The sequence below is a fragment of the Monoraphidium neglectum genome (assembly GCF_000611645.1).
Source record: "Monoraphidium neglectum strain SAG 48.87 unplaced genomic scaffold scaffold01722, whole genome shotgun sequence".
Taxonomy (NCBI): domain Eukaryota; kingdom Viridiplantae; phylum Chlorophyta; class Chlorophyceae; order Sphaeropleales; family Selenastraceae; genus Monoraphidium; species Monoraphidium neglectum.
The window spans coordinates 1-12246 of record NW_014011906.1 but is presented as its reverse complement, the minus strand read 5'-3'; the positions used below and the strand labels follow the sequence as shown (position 1 = coordinate 12246).

Here is a 12246-nt window from a genome sequence, read left to right as displayed (position 1 = left end):
GCAAAGCAAGCAAAAGCCCCTAGTATTTCGGTTTTTTACCCCCTAGTAAGTGGGGCGCCGGCGGGGGGGCGGGGGCGCGGGTCCCGCGGTACCGTCGCCGCAGCCTTCAAGAGGCCGGCCCCAGGGCCCGGGGCCAGGCATGTCACCTGGGTGTGCGCCCTCATTGTTCCGTTTGTATGCCTGCAACGATATTCTGGTTTGTTGTGTATTATGTTGGTTGCCGTGTGTACTGGGTGGCTAGTATACAGTTAGCCCTTGTTATTTCTGACCGGTGGTACACAGTTGCGGGAGGAGTCCAGCTGGCGCCAGCCAGGCGGCCTCAATGGCTGTAACAAAGCAAGGCAAAGCAACCCCGGGCGCAGCAAGGCTTGCTCGATTTCAGGATTGTATCAGTGTTCCTTCACTTCTCAGGGATGCCCCTCTACCCGCACTTATTGCGTGGGGAGCGTTGTACGCCGCACCCGCCCAACCATCCACGGCCCCGCCACCCCTTGCGTCCGCCGCCTGCGGCGCGGGGGTGCCAAGGGGCCCCGGGCAAACACCCCTGCGCCGTTATGGCCTTGCTAACATGGGGCGCTGGCGGGGGGAGGGGAGCGAGGGCGCAGATTGCACAGATACCGCGCTACCGCTGCTGCTGGCGGCCAAACCTGCTGCACCGACGCCTGTGCCTTGGACAGGCCGGCCCCAGGGCCCAGGGCCAGGCATGTCTCCTGGGTGTGTGCTTTGGGCCCTCACTGCACTGTCTGTGTACCTTCAAGGTGCGCGTGTTGTGTTTGCTGCGCCACCGGCCGGCTCAGCGGGTGGGGCGTTACCCTCGACTTTGTGGGTGTGGGTGCTTGCTGTGCTGCAAGGGCCGGGTGGAACGCTTGCCGGCTCGCTTGCCGTGCCCCTGCTCCACGGTTGTGCTGGTGGCGCTTGTGCCACCGCCCATGACCAGGCGCACACGCCGCAGGACTCTGCATTTGTCCCGCTGCACTTCAGAGCGTAGAGATTTCTACGCCCGCCCATCACCGCACTGCCCACCCTCACGCACCCGCATGACTGCCCACTCAACCCCTACACACGACGCGAACGCGTCCGAACCCCACGACCTGCAAACATCGCATCAGCCCGTCAGTGGCTCTTCTGGTTTGACCAGCGCGCTGCATCTTGCCGGTTCGCGTGGCCGCCCCCATACGTGAGGTAGTGGGGCAACTGGGACCCTGAGCCTACGCCCTGATTCCAACAGAGTATGGACTCTCAACTGGCCAAACCAGCCGGCCTTGTCATGCTTCAACAATGAGTAATGTACGAAAACCTGATGGTCGAAACAGCTGTAGGTTCGTGGGCAATGCACAATCGTACCATGCGACAGGGCACCCTACACAGTGAGGGGCGGCCGCTGCATAATATCCCGTGTCGGCGCATGCTGGTCGCAACTGGTGGTCATAGCTGTCACAACTGTTACAGCTCTGCAAAGCATGCGGTCACATTTACACCAGCCCGCCCCTCCTGGTGCGGAAGCACATTGGGGGCGCCATTGCACCTCAAGCTGAGGGTTGGTTTGTCCACGTTTGAGGCATCGGTGTTGTGCTCAACGAAGCATGAATAATGCCTGAACATATACAGCAAGCGAACAATGATATACAAGCGGGGACATGCAATGGTACCAAAACCATGTCCAAAACCCTGAAAGTCCATGTGCGCATACACACGCAGGGGCATCAAGTCGGCAGGGGCACCGCCCCAGGAGCCATCACCAGCGGCGGCACACAGTCCGTGCCGCTCAATGCGGCAGCGCGCACCGGCCGCGCCGGGTGTGGCTTCGCCTGCTGAGCCCTGGTTGCACCAGGTGCCGGCGAAACGGCATCCGCAGGGGCGAGCGCGCTGCCATCACCGCCTGTCTCGTTGGTCTCAGCCTGCGCCTGGGCCGGCGCGTGCGCCGGCGCCGCTGCGACTCCTACCAACTGGCTTGCGAGCTGCGGCGCAGCTGTCGGCCCAACCGCCGCGCCGCCATCACTCATGACCACGTCCAGCCGTGTGTCTGCGTCCAGCTGCCGCGCCTTGCGCCCGACCAAGGGGTTGAACTTGGCCGTTTCGACGACAGCGATCACGGCCGGCTCGCCCGCCTTTGGGCGCGGCGGCACCGGCGCCTGCAGCACCGCGCTCGCAGCGCCGCCGCCGCCGCTGGGCGCGCCGGCGCGCGCGCCCGCCCCGGCACCGGCCGCGCGCTGCTTGTATTGCAAGGCTGCGAGCGCGGCCGATCGCATGCGGGTCGAGGGGTCAGAGGCAGAGGCAGAGGAGGCCTTTTCCGCGAGCTGCGCCAGCTCGCGGCCGGGGGCGCCTGAAGCCTCCTCAGCTGCAGATCGCTGCCGAGGCGCAGCCGGCGCCGCGACGCCCACAATGCTGATCGGCGCTGCCGCCACCTCCGCCGCCGCTGCCGCCGCGCCTCGCTGCTGGGGTTCGCCCAGCGGCCTTGCTGGGTGGCTCCGCCGGTACTGCACTGCCGCCGACCACTGCTGCGCGGCCTGCGCGGGGGTCCGCCCGACGGCCGCGTTCGCATTCGCGCCCGGCACGCCCGCCGCCGCCCCCGCAGCCGCGCGCTGTGCGCCGCCGCCACCGCGGCGCCGCTCGCGCGCGTCGGCGTCGAGTGCTCCCTCGTACTCGCGCCTGAGCGCGGGCAGCTCTGCCAGCAGGCGCTGCCGAACCTGCAGGTACTGCTGGAAACGGGACGCGAGCACGGGGTCGCCCGTGGCCTGCGCATCGAGCAGCCCGGGGCGTCGGCCGCCGTTGGAGGCGGGGAACGCGTGCAGCCAGGCGCCCACCGCGGCCTTGTGGGCGCGGTATTCCGACAGGGCGGCTGCACAGCGGTCGAGGACGGCCTGCGTCGGTGGTGGGGCGGCGATTTGTCATCTTGGGGTTGTGTGTGTGTGTGTGTGTGTGTGTGTTGGTGTGCATGCGTGCGCTTGTGTGTGTGTGCGCGCGCGCGCACGCAAGAGCACGCATGTACATGTATGTGCGTGCGCGCGCATGCGTGTGCACATGCACAATGGGGGCAGACGCTTGGAAGGCAGTGAAGCAAAGGTTTCACGGCAAGCTTTGCGCTGCTGCAAGGGGACCGCTGTTCGCCATGCATGTGCTGGGACAGCCAGCCCTGACCTGTGCATGAGAAGGCCGACCGTCAGTGTGCGTCGTCATATGCACTGCTGCCTCCCCGGCGGCTGCAGCGGCGAGGCAGCGGCGCCGGCAAGCCCATGGTGCGCCATCGCTGGTGGCGGCGAGCGCGCGCGGCCGAAGCACCTGGGCGCAATGGGCACCGCGCGGGTGTTGAGAAAGTCCAAGCGTGTCGTCTCTATTACCCTATGAGCGACAGCACAGCGAAACAGGTGTGCTCTGGGACCCGGTGTGCTGGGCGCACCTTGGGGACACGACTAGCTGTGCGTGGCGCACGGGGCGCTGCTCGGATCCGTGACAGCTCCATACCAACGGGCTTCTGATGCTGGTGCACAGCGCACTCTAGGAGTTGTGACCTCGTCGCACACAGGAAGAATGGAAAAGCCCGCAGATCAGAAGACCGACATACGCGCTGCATATACTGTTTGCTTTGAGTTTGTGGGTCTCTTTCAAAACACAAAATAGCGATTCCGGAGGCCCAATGATGTCCTAGATCGATTGACGAGTGCCACCAGTGACAGGGCGCGCAGTGCTGTGGCGAGGATATATAATATGAGGGCGCTGGCGCAAAGGGCTGTCCTTGCGTCACAGCGTTGGCCGCCGCCATTGGGGCTCTGCGCAGCGGTCCTCGCGCCGGCTGCCGCCAGGCGTGGGCGGCGTTGCGGCGGTCTAGTTGGCGTTGCGGCCGTGGATGCAGCTCACCACAACCCTGATAGCGCTGCAGCCGGCACAGTCATCACGGAGGAATCCATCACCAGCATCACCAATAACTATGTGAAGCACTTGGTGCGGCTGCGGGAGAAGGCGCGATACAGGCACCAAAAGGGGAAGCTGCTGCTGGTGGGCTCGACCATCGTGAGGGAGCTCGCAGGTGTGCCCTGAACCAGCGGCTGTGAGCACAACGGCACTGGTTTTTGCCTTCCCGAGCAGCCACCAAAGCAGGGGCAGCTGCGCGCCGGCACCGACCGCGCCCCGCATGCTCGCCCTCCCATGCGGCCCCTCCCCCTCCAAATGTTACCCGCCTTGACCCTCCTTGCCACTCTGCATAACAGAGTGCGGCGCGCAGCTGCGCGTGGCCGCGCTCCTGCTGCAGCCCGGCGCGCCCTCGCCGCTGCCCCCCAGCCTCCAGCCGGAGCGCGTGGTACGGATCAGTGAGGCGGTCGCGCTGAAGATCAGCGGCCTCGAAACCATCAGCCCTGGTGACGTCATCGTCGAGCTCAACGTGGCAGGGCAGGGGCTGCTCAAAGTGGCAGAGCTCAGGGCCCTCTTTGGCCTGCCCGCGGCGGCCACCGAGGACGGGCCGCGTGCAGAGGAGCCTGCGACGGTGGCGCAGGGGCAGCAGCGGGCGGGCGGGGAGCAGGGCGGCGAGCTGGCGGCGGAGCGGCCGCGGCGGCTGCGGCGGCTGCTGGCGCTGGAGGCGGTGCAGGACCCGGGGAACCTGGGGACCCTGCTGAGATGCGCCATGGCGTTTGGCTGGTGGGTGCCCGTGCTGCAGGTGGGCATAAGTAACCTGCACAAGTGCCAAAGCCGCTGTATGTCGGGTGCCTGCTCCTGCTTTGCCCTGAGCACCTCCTGCTTTCGCTCTCCCGTCTGCAAACATTTGGCGCCCCTTGCGCCGCAGGGATGGGGTGGTGCTGCTGCCGGGCTGCTGCGACCCGTTCAATGAAAAGGCCCTCAGGGCGAGCAGAGGCGCGGCGCTGCGGCTGCCGCTGGCGGAGTGCAGCTGGGGCGAGCTGGAGGCGCTCTCTGACGACGGCGGCCTGCTTCTGTTGGCTGCTGAGCCGCAGGAGGCGGAGGCGCAGGCCGGGGAGGAGCGGCGGCGGCGTGGGGGGCAGGGAGACCGGCAGCTGGAGCAGGCTGTGTGCCTGGTGCTCGGCAGCGAGGGGCAGGGGCTCTCGCAGACGGCGCTGCGGGTGTGCCGCCCGGTGGCTATACCCATGGTGGGGCAGATGGAGAGCCTGAACGTCGGCATCGCTGGAGGTGGGTCTTAGCGAGCGCGTGCTGGGTACGGATCGAGTGGACTTTTTCAGGGCCTCAACAGCACTACGCTTGCTTGATGCATCCGCTGCCGACTCACCATTCAACCTGCAGCACTCTGTGTACTCTGGTAGTTTCCCCCACTCCCAACTCTCACGCCTCCCTCACCTCACACACCTTCCTCCCCACAAAGGCATTCTGATGTTCATGCTCAGCGAGGGCCTGCCACCTCTGTTGAAGCAATTTGAGGGCCTCCTGGGCGGCGACTCAACCTCAGGCGCCCTCAAATAGTAAGATTTTAGGCGATCTCTGCTGCTGTGCAGATCTGCTGCCCTGCACCAGTAGCACTGCTCCCAATCAAACATGACAGCATCTGCATTGACTGCTCAGAGCACCATGTTGACTGCCGAGATCGATTGCTGCACAGCGCCTTTCATGCCCAGTAGACAATACAGTGTAATCAATGATGCACATACGCATACATCACCCCGTGTACGCGCCGAGGGGTGTCGAAAACTGCCTCACAGCATCTCGTGTACGTATCATCTGCACATCGACGAGCAGGTCTTGCAGTGTCGAGAGAGGTTGATGATTAATCATCTGTAAGAAACAGGTGTGCGGTGCTGAGCTTGTGTCGCAAAAAATTTGATGATGCGCCGCAGAGGAACGCCATATACCACGAACGGCATAATAACAAGACAAAAAAGGGAATTCAAACTCTTCGATGAATTCCCTGCCCCTGCTCCGCTTGCGCAGCGACCTGCGACGTCTGTGCGTTGGCCACGGCGCGAGCGTGAGCGCACGCATCGGCGTCGTAGCGGCGCGTCGTGCCTGGCATAATGGGGGCGCCCCAGCTGCGCCAGACCACGTCTGGGACTGACCTGTACGCGCAGCGCCGCTTCCAGGAGGAGGTGGCGCGGTGGCTGCAGTGCCGCGCGACGCCCGAGGAGCGGGCGCGGTACACCAGGTACTTCGCCCTGGTCCAGGAAGCTTCCACGGCAGCTGCGCGGCAGAGGGCGGCGCTTGAGGTGCAGCAACTCGGCACCGCCCGCAGCGCCGCCAGCAGCGGCGGCGCCAGCGGCGGCAGCACCGCGCGCAGCCGACGCGCGCCACTCTGGTCGGACATCCCGGAGGCCGCCACGGCCGGGGCGCTGGAGACGGCGGCGCGGAGGGCGCGCCTGGCGTCGGCGCCGGCGTGCGCCGCCGCCGCGCGGCTGGGGACAGGAGCGACCCGCGCTGCGGCCGCGGCAGCCGCGGCCCGGCCTGAATCGGCCGCGGCCGCGTCGTGGCTGCACACAGCCACCCTTGGAGCAGGGCGCGGAGGCGCAACGCGCAGCCTGAACCAGCGGCCATCCACAGCGTCAGCCGCGCCACCAGATGCCACCGCGCCAGCCGCGGCCCCACGCCCCGCCGCCTCTGCCGGCCTGCGCTTGCCCCTCGGCGTCCCCACCGCCGCCGCCGCCGCCGCCGAGCCCCCACGGCTCTCGGCGACTGCCACCCTGTCAGCTCGCGCGGCGGCGGCCGCGGCGGCCCCGCCGGCGCCTAAGATGGGTCCCCTGGACATAACCTCGTCGGCGGCGTCCTATGGGCTCAAGGACCTGTACCCTGATCTGTGGGCCAACACGCTGCCCATCTGCCGCCCCGAGGCGGCCCCCAACAAGAATTTTGTCAGCGACTGGTGGGCGGGCAGGGGCAGGGGGGAAGCGGAGGGATGCGGGCCCTTGAAGGCTTAGTGCTGGGCCAGGTGGTGGATGTTGCATTTGTGGCTGTCCGAGGCCTCTGAACCTGGGCCATGGTTGAGGCTGCGGCGGCCAGGGGCGAAGCCGGCGGCGGTTTGGTGCGGGTTTGCGTGACGCGTTTTGACACTACGCGTTTGTGGTCCGCAGGGGCGAGTCCCTGCGCAAAGGCTCTGAGGAGACCTGGGCGCCATTCCTGGACAGCTCCTACACTGTGGCCAACGCACAAGTACACAAGCCGGTGAGGCGTTTGTGTCAGGATTGTGGTGTGCGAGTCGCATGAGCTCTCAACCACCAACAGAAATCTGCTTGATATCACCGCCATCCGTTGTTACGGTGAGCGCCCCCCGACCCCCCCCAAACACGCACATACTCTGCTCCTGTGTTCAAAACAATCGCCGGCACCATCGATTCACCCTTCAACCTCACTGCCCTACTGAATCCCCCCCACATTTGTCCCCTCTGCCGGTGCCCTCGTCCGCCAGACCGACGACTTCCGCGTGCGCCAGCAGCGCGCGCTGGCGTCCTGGGTGGCCAAGCAGCGCACCTACTGCGAGGGCCTGCTGACCCCCGCCGCCACGGACGGCGTCGTGGCGCTGCTGGGGCAGCTGCCGGGGCCCCAGAAGACGGAGCTGGTGGAGCTGCTGCGCCAGCTCAGCGCGGTGGTGCAGCCCGAAAGGTGGGCAGGCAGCTGCTGACCGTAGGATCCCCGAGGTTGCGCAGTGGCATGCAGCGCACGCGTGCGAGTTCGCGACGCTGGCGTGTGGCGCTAGCGCTGACCCCAGTGCTTGAGCGGCTGCTGTGAGCGATTTCGTGTCACCAATTTATCGCCCCACCCTTCCGCTCACGCCCTGAGGCCATACATGTCCCAACCCCCCTCGCCTGACGGGGCCCCGCAAACTGCTTGCCCAGCCCAACCACCCCACCCCACCCTGCATCTCTCCCGTGCCCCTCTTCCCCCTGCCGCCAGCTCCAAGCCCGTGTCGCATGAGCTGCACTGCCCCCAGTACAGCGCGGAGGATGCAGAGACGACGCGCCTCCTCAAGGAGCAGACCCGCATCAAGTGAGCGGCCGGCGGGGGCCGCGGCGCCGGCCCGTCTGCCGCTGCGCCCCCCTCACCGTAGCCTGCCATGGCCGCACGAGAGGCTCATCGTTGCGTGTCTTAGCGCGCGTGCAACGCAGCTGCGGCAACGTTCGCACAGCGAGAGTCAGAGCAGACTCACGTGTCACACCATTGTCAACTGACGAGAGCGTGGCCTCTCTACAACCCTTTTCCCTGCCAACAGAACCATGGGCGCGCCGCGCAAGGTGGAGGTCAAGGGGTTTAAACACACGGCGCACACCCAGCCTGCGGCGGCGGCGGCGGCGGTGGACCCTGCTGGGTCAGCAGGGGATGCTGGCACCGAGCAGGCTCCTGAGGCGACAGGTGAGAGCTTTGGAGCCGACAGGGCTCGCAGCGGAAGCGACACGCCCGGGCGCCCGTTGCATTTCATGCGTTAGCAGCGCCCAGCCACTTGCTGCTGATGTCACCGCCGCCCTCCTGGTACCCCTGCCGCTGTGCAATGCCTGCACACAGGTGCCGCGGCGGCCACCGCGGCTGCGCCGCGGCGCCGTCCTAGTGCTGCCAAGGGTGCCGCCAAGGCGTCAGACCTGGTCGAGACCCTCAGCAGCAAGTGCCCCCTGAAGTGGGCGTGCGCCGAGCTGTACCCCGCCACGAGCTCGTACACATCAGCATTCGGCTCCCACCCCTCGCGCACGGCGCAGGTCAGGCCCCGCTGCCGCCTTGTTGCTGCCCCCGGGAGCGCCCGCGTCTGCCGTGCAGTCCCGTTGATCGGTGGTGTGCATCATGCTGGTTCCATCTTCCAATCAGGGGCCTGACAACGCAGAGCGTTCCGACCCTCTCTGACCCCTTGCTCCCTCCCAGATGCACCGAGTCGTATTCCCGGAGGTCAACGCGGGCTGGGGCCACGTGGACGAGGTGGGCAAGCGAGTGCCACCTGCCTGCGTTGCGCAAAACTCAACAGCGCCGCCCTCCATTGTTCAATGTGTACTCAGCCAATGAATACAGCTGCGTGCTTGGTGCCAGCTTATCAGTTGGGATCCCAACCTGGCGTCCCATGCGACAACGAAGACGCGCTGCTCAACACGCACGTGTGCACGTGACCTCGCCACGCGACCCCTCACACGCGCACGCACACCTCCCAACACAGGTGCGTTACCCGCAGTCCAGTGCGGTGTACCCGATCCCCCAGCGCTTTGTGGAGCCGCGGCGCACCCTTGGCGAGGCCCCCTCCGACGCCGACGCCAAGACCACCAACCGCCTCTCGTATCGGCCGAGGTGCGCCCCTCTACAGACAGCCTGCGCTGCCGTGTACCTGCAGGTTTTAACCTAGGCTCCAAGAAAGCGGTCAACCGCTTGCCAATGCCAGGATAGCCATGCTATTGCAATACGGCTCGTGAGGCTTGCAATACTCATACGCAGGCGGACTCCCACCATCGCCGCAGGGACCACGCCGCCATGCTGCGCGCCGTGGCCGGCGCCCGCGACCAGATCGAGGCGAGCCGCGCCGCCCGCCACGTCAGCCACATCCCCCTCAGCAAGGCGGGCGTGCAGGCGGCGCCGCAGTGGGCCACCAGCTACGGGTCTGAGTTCAAGGACCGGCCGGCGGACCTGACCGCGAACAGGGCCATGGCGGAGGCGGTGTCGGCGATGTTCAAGTGAGCAAGGGCGGGCGGGGAGCGTTGAAGGGTGCTGCTGCGGGCTGCAGCCCGCGCCGCGGTTGCTTGTTGCACGTGCGGGCCCGTGACTGCCGGCGCGAAGGCCAAACAGTCACTGTTGTGCTGTAACCGTGCCGTCCACAACCACGCCCCCAGCCAAGTATGCCGCTGCCCCTTCACCTCCTCAACTGATGGGCATATACCAACACCCCTCGTAAATCAACGCAGCGGCCCAACCATCAGCTTTGGCAAGATTGCCGGCATGAGAGCAACTGCCACGACCAAAGCAGGCGGGGCGACGGCCCGTGGCAGCGGCGGCGGCGGCGGCGGCGGTGGGGTGACGGTTGGGGCATGAGTGCCATGAAACCCCCTGCGTTGCGAGAGCCGTGCATTGGGGGGCAGCCAGCGGCGCTTTTGTCGTACCTGTTCTTTATTTGAATCTGTTGTCGCCCTCGACGTTTCAACCCATCTGTTACTGCGCTCACCTGCTTGAAAGGCGTAAGGGCAATAGTAATATCAGCCCATCTTTCCTCATACGGACAACCCCGAAGACTGCGTTACAGGCATACGATCAACGGGTTGTCACAGACCCACAACAAGAGCAGGGCAAGACGCACACGTGTACGTAGAACACAATGCACGATGGCAGACAGACCAAATTAAGCAAAATTGCGCAGGTCAACACTGCAGCATCTCAGCCGGCGGCCAGCCGCATGCATACAACAAATGGTCAACAAAATGCACGTGCCCAGCAGGCGGCCCTGTCGCTGTGCAAAGCATCAGCAAAGTCCCTGAGAGACCAATTAGCCTCCAGGCCCAGTCGTCAATCCACGTCAGCTCGTCACTCCACGTCAGCGTGTACGTAGTCAGTGAAGTGGAACTTGCGCCAGAGCCCCTGCAGCTTGTGGCGCGCGAACAGCGCCGCCGCAGCCACAAGGATCATGGGCCACCCGAGCGCGGCCCCCAGGGCGCCCGCCGCAGCAGGCACGACAGCCGCCTGCTGCCCCAGGGCAGTCCTGGCGGCGGCCTGCAGCAGCAACGTCCACACGCCGATGGGCGCGGCGACGGCGGCGAGGGCGGTGCAGGCGGCCTGGAGGCGCTCTATCCAGGTGACTGCGCTGCGGCAGGACTTGCAGGACTTGACGTGCTGGGAATACCTGCGGGGTTCGTTGGGGGTGGGCTTGTTGAGATGAGCGTCACCATCCAAAGCCGCTGCGAATCCAGCGGCCGCGGGCCTTCAGGGCGGACGCGCCGGCTACTCACCTGCAATTTGTCCACTGTACTGCCCAGAAGCCCCTCCTGCTTCCCGACACACGAGCCGCCGGCACCCGCCCCACCTGTCCATGACGACTTCCCGCGGCAGGGTGGGGCCCAAGCTGGTGGACATGCCCGCGGGCCACTGGACTGCGCCGCCGCCCACCTCATCGAACCAGGACCTGATCGGCGGCCACACAAGGGGGTGGAAGAAAGCAAAGGTTCAGCGGGACGGATCGGATAGGGGGCCACCCCTTGCAAGCCGAAGATCGGCGGCAGGTTTGCGCCCGCCGCGGCAACGGTCGACTGACAGCGGAAAGTTGGCGTTATACGCAGAAAAGCAATGCAGATGGGCAGGCAGTTACCGCCAACTCACCAGCAATGCACGCACACGCGCGAACGAGCGCATTCACACGCATGTGCGTGCAAGGTGCTCGCCCGGCCCACCTGAACTTGATTACGCCTGTGTCTGCAGACGCCGGCATGAAGAAGCTGCGCTTCCAGCCGCCAGGGGACTGCTTCAGCAGCCGCTCCTGGGTGCACGGGGGCCCGGTCAGCAAGAAAGGGGGTTGGCCGTGGCGCTGGTCGCCGGTCAAGTGGTGTGTTGTTGGCAACCTTGCATCGTTTGAGATCCTTAGTGAACGCCGCCGTCACCGGTCTTGTTCTGATAGCATAACGCACCGATGCACGGCATGCAACGAGCAGGCCTGCCGCCTCCGCGGCTAACGCGCGATCGCCAGCGCAAGCATGCACGGATCCACTACCTTGCGCATGCACACGCGCTCAACGCTACGCCACCCGTCCACGCACTCTACTCCACACCTCCTCCCCCCGCGATGCGCGGCCCCCACACCCTCCCTGTTGTGCAACCCGGTTGGCCACGCCGCCAATGATGTCCCAAGGCATTGCGTTCGCACGCCCGATCTTTCCCCCGTTTTCGAGCACACACGCACGCACCCACACACCCTCAGACACACACCCTAACACACGCACAGCACGCGCACACGCGCACCTGCACGTGCAGCAGGTAGGCATCAGAGTCCAGCACCACCTGCTGCCCCAGGTGGAAGACCCACTGGAACCTGCCAGACAGCTGCGCCACCAGCGGGGGCAGCTTCATGTTGGACACGAAACCGGCGAAGATGCGCGACTTGCCGGGGGATGTGGGGACGCCGTAAAACTGGGGTTGTAGAGGCACATGTGTGTGTGCATGTTTGTGGATAAGTGTGTGTATGGGTGCAGGTGTATTCTTTTGGGAGGGGGGGTGCCCGTGAAAGGGGGTGACCCGGGGTTGCAACGCGGTCTCATGCGCGGGAGCGCGGGGGTGTACACGCAGTCAGTTGGGGCGCCTCCCTTCGCGGGATGACGCACTGCTTTGATGTTCAGACACACCTGCACAGCTGACACC

General features: G+C 65.8%; 4 protein-coding genes across 4 annotated transcripts; 2 read left to right on the top strand and 2 right to left on the bottom strand.

Annotated features, from left to right (window-relative positions):
- Nucleotides 1–1703: 1703 nt before the first annotated feature.
- On the bottom strand, nucleotides 1704–3460 carry MNEG_8825 (hypothetical protein; the record flags this gene model as incomplete). The annotated part of the gene is made up of 2 exons (XM_014042706.1): nucleotides 1704–2861; nucleotides 3398–3460. 2 exons carry the CDS (start codon nucleotides 3458–3460, stop codon nucleotides 1704–1706), a joined length of 1221 nt encoding a protein of 406 aa, XP_013898160.1.
- A 68-nt stretch (nucleotides 3461–3528) lies between these two features.
- On the top strand, nucleotides 3529–5421 carry MNEG_8824 (hypothetical protein; the record flags this gene model as incomplete). Its single annotated transcript, XM_014042705.1, has 4 exons — nucleotides 3529–3595; nucleotides 4206–4629; nucleotides 4775–5133; nucleotides 5324–5421. 4 exons carry the CDS (start codon nucleotides 3529–3531, stop codon nucleotides 5419–5421), a joined length of 948 nt encoding a protein of 315 aa, XP_013898159.1.
- A 548-nt stretch (nucleotides 5422–5969) lies between these two features.
- On the top strand, nucleotides 5970–9588 carry MNEG_8823 (flagellar associated protein; the record flags this gene model as incomplete). Its single annotated transcript, XM_014042704.1, has 9 exons — nucleotides 5970–6808; nucleotides 7017–7107; nucleotides 7352–7545; nucleotides 7837–7929; nucleotides 8153–8292; nucleotides 8443–8630; nucleotides 8791–8844; nucleotides 9077–9204; nucleotides 9372–9588. 9 exons carry the CDS (start codon nucleotides 5970–5972, stop codon nucleotides 9586–9588), a joined length of 1944 nt encoding a protein of 647 aa, XP_013898158.1.
- Nucleotides 9589–10425: 837 nt separating this feature from the next.
- MNEG_8822 (hypothetical protein) lies at nucleotides 10426–11958 on the bottom strand (the record flags this gene model as incomplete). Its single annotated transcript, XM_014042703.1, has 4 exons — nucleotides 10426–10741; nucleotides 10922–11020; nucleotides 11286–11371; nucleotides 11851–11958. 4 exons carry the CDS (start codon nucleotides 11956–11958, stop codon nucleotides 10426–10428), a joined length of 609 nt encoding a protein of 202 aa, XP_013898157.1.
- Between the last annotated feature and the right edge of the window lie 288 nt (nucleotides 11959–12246).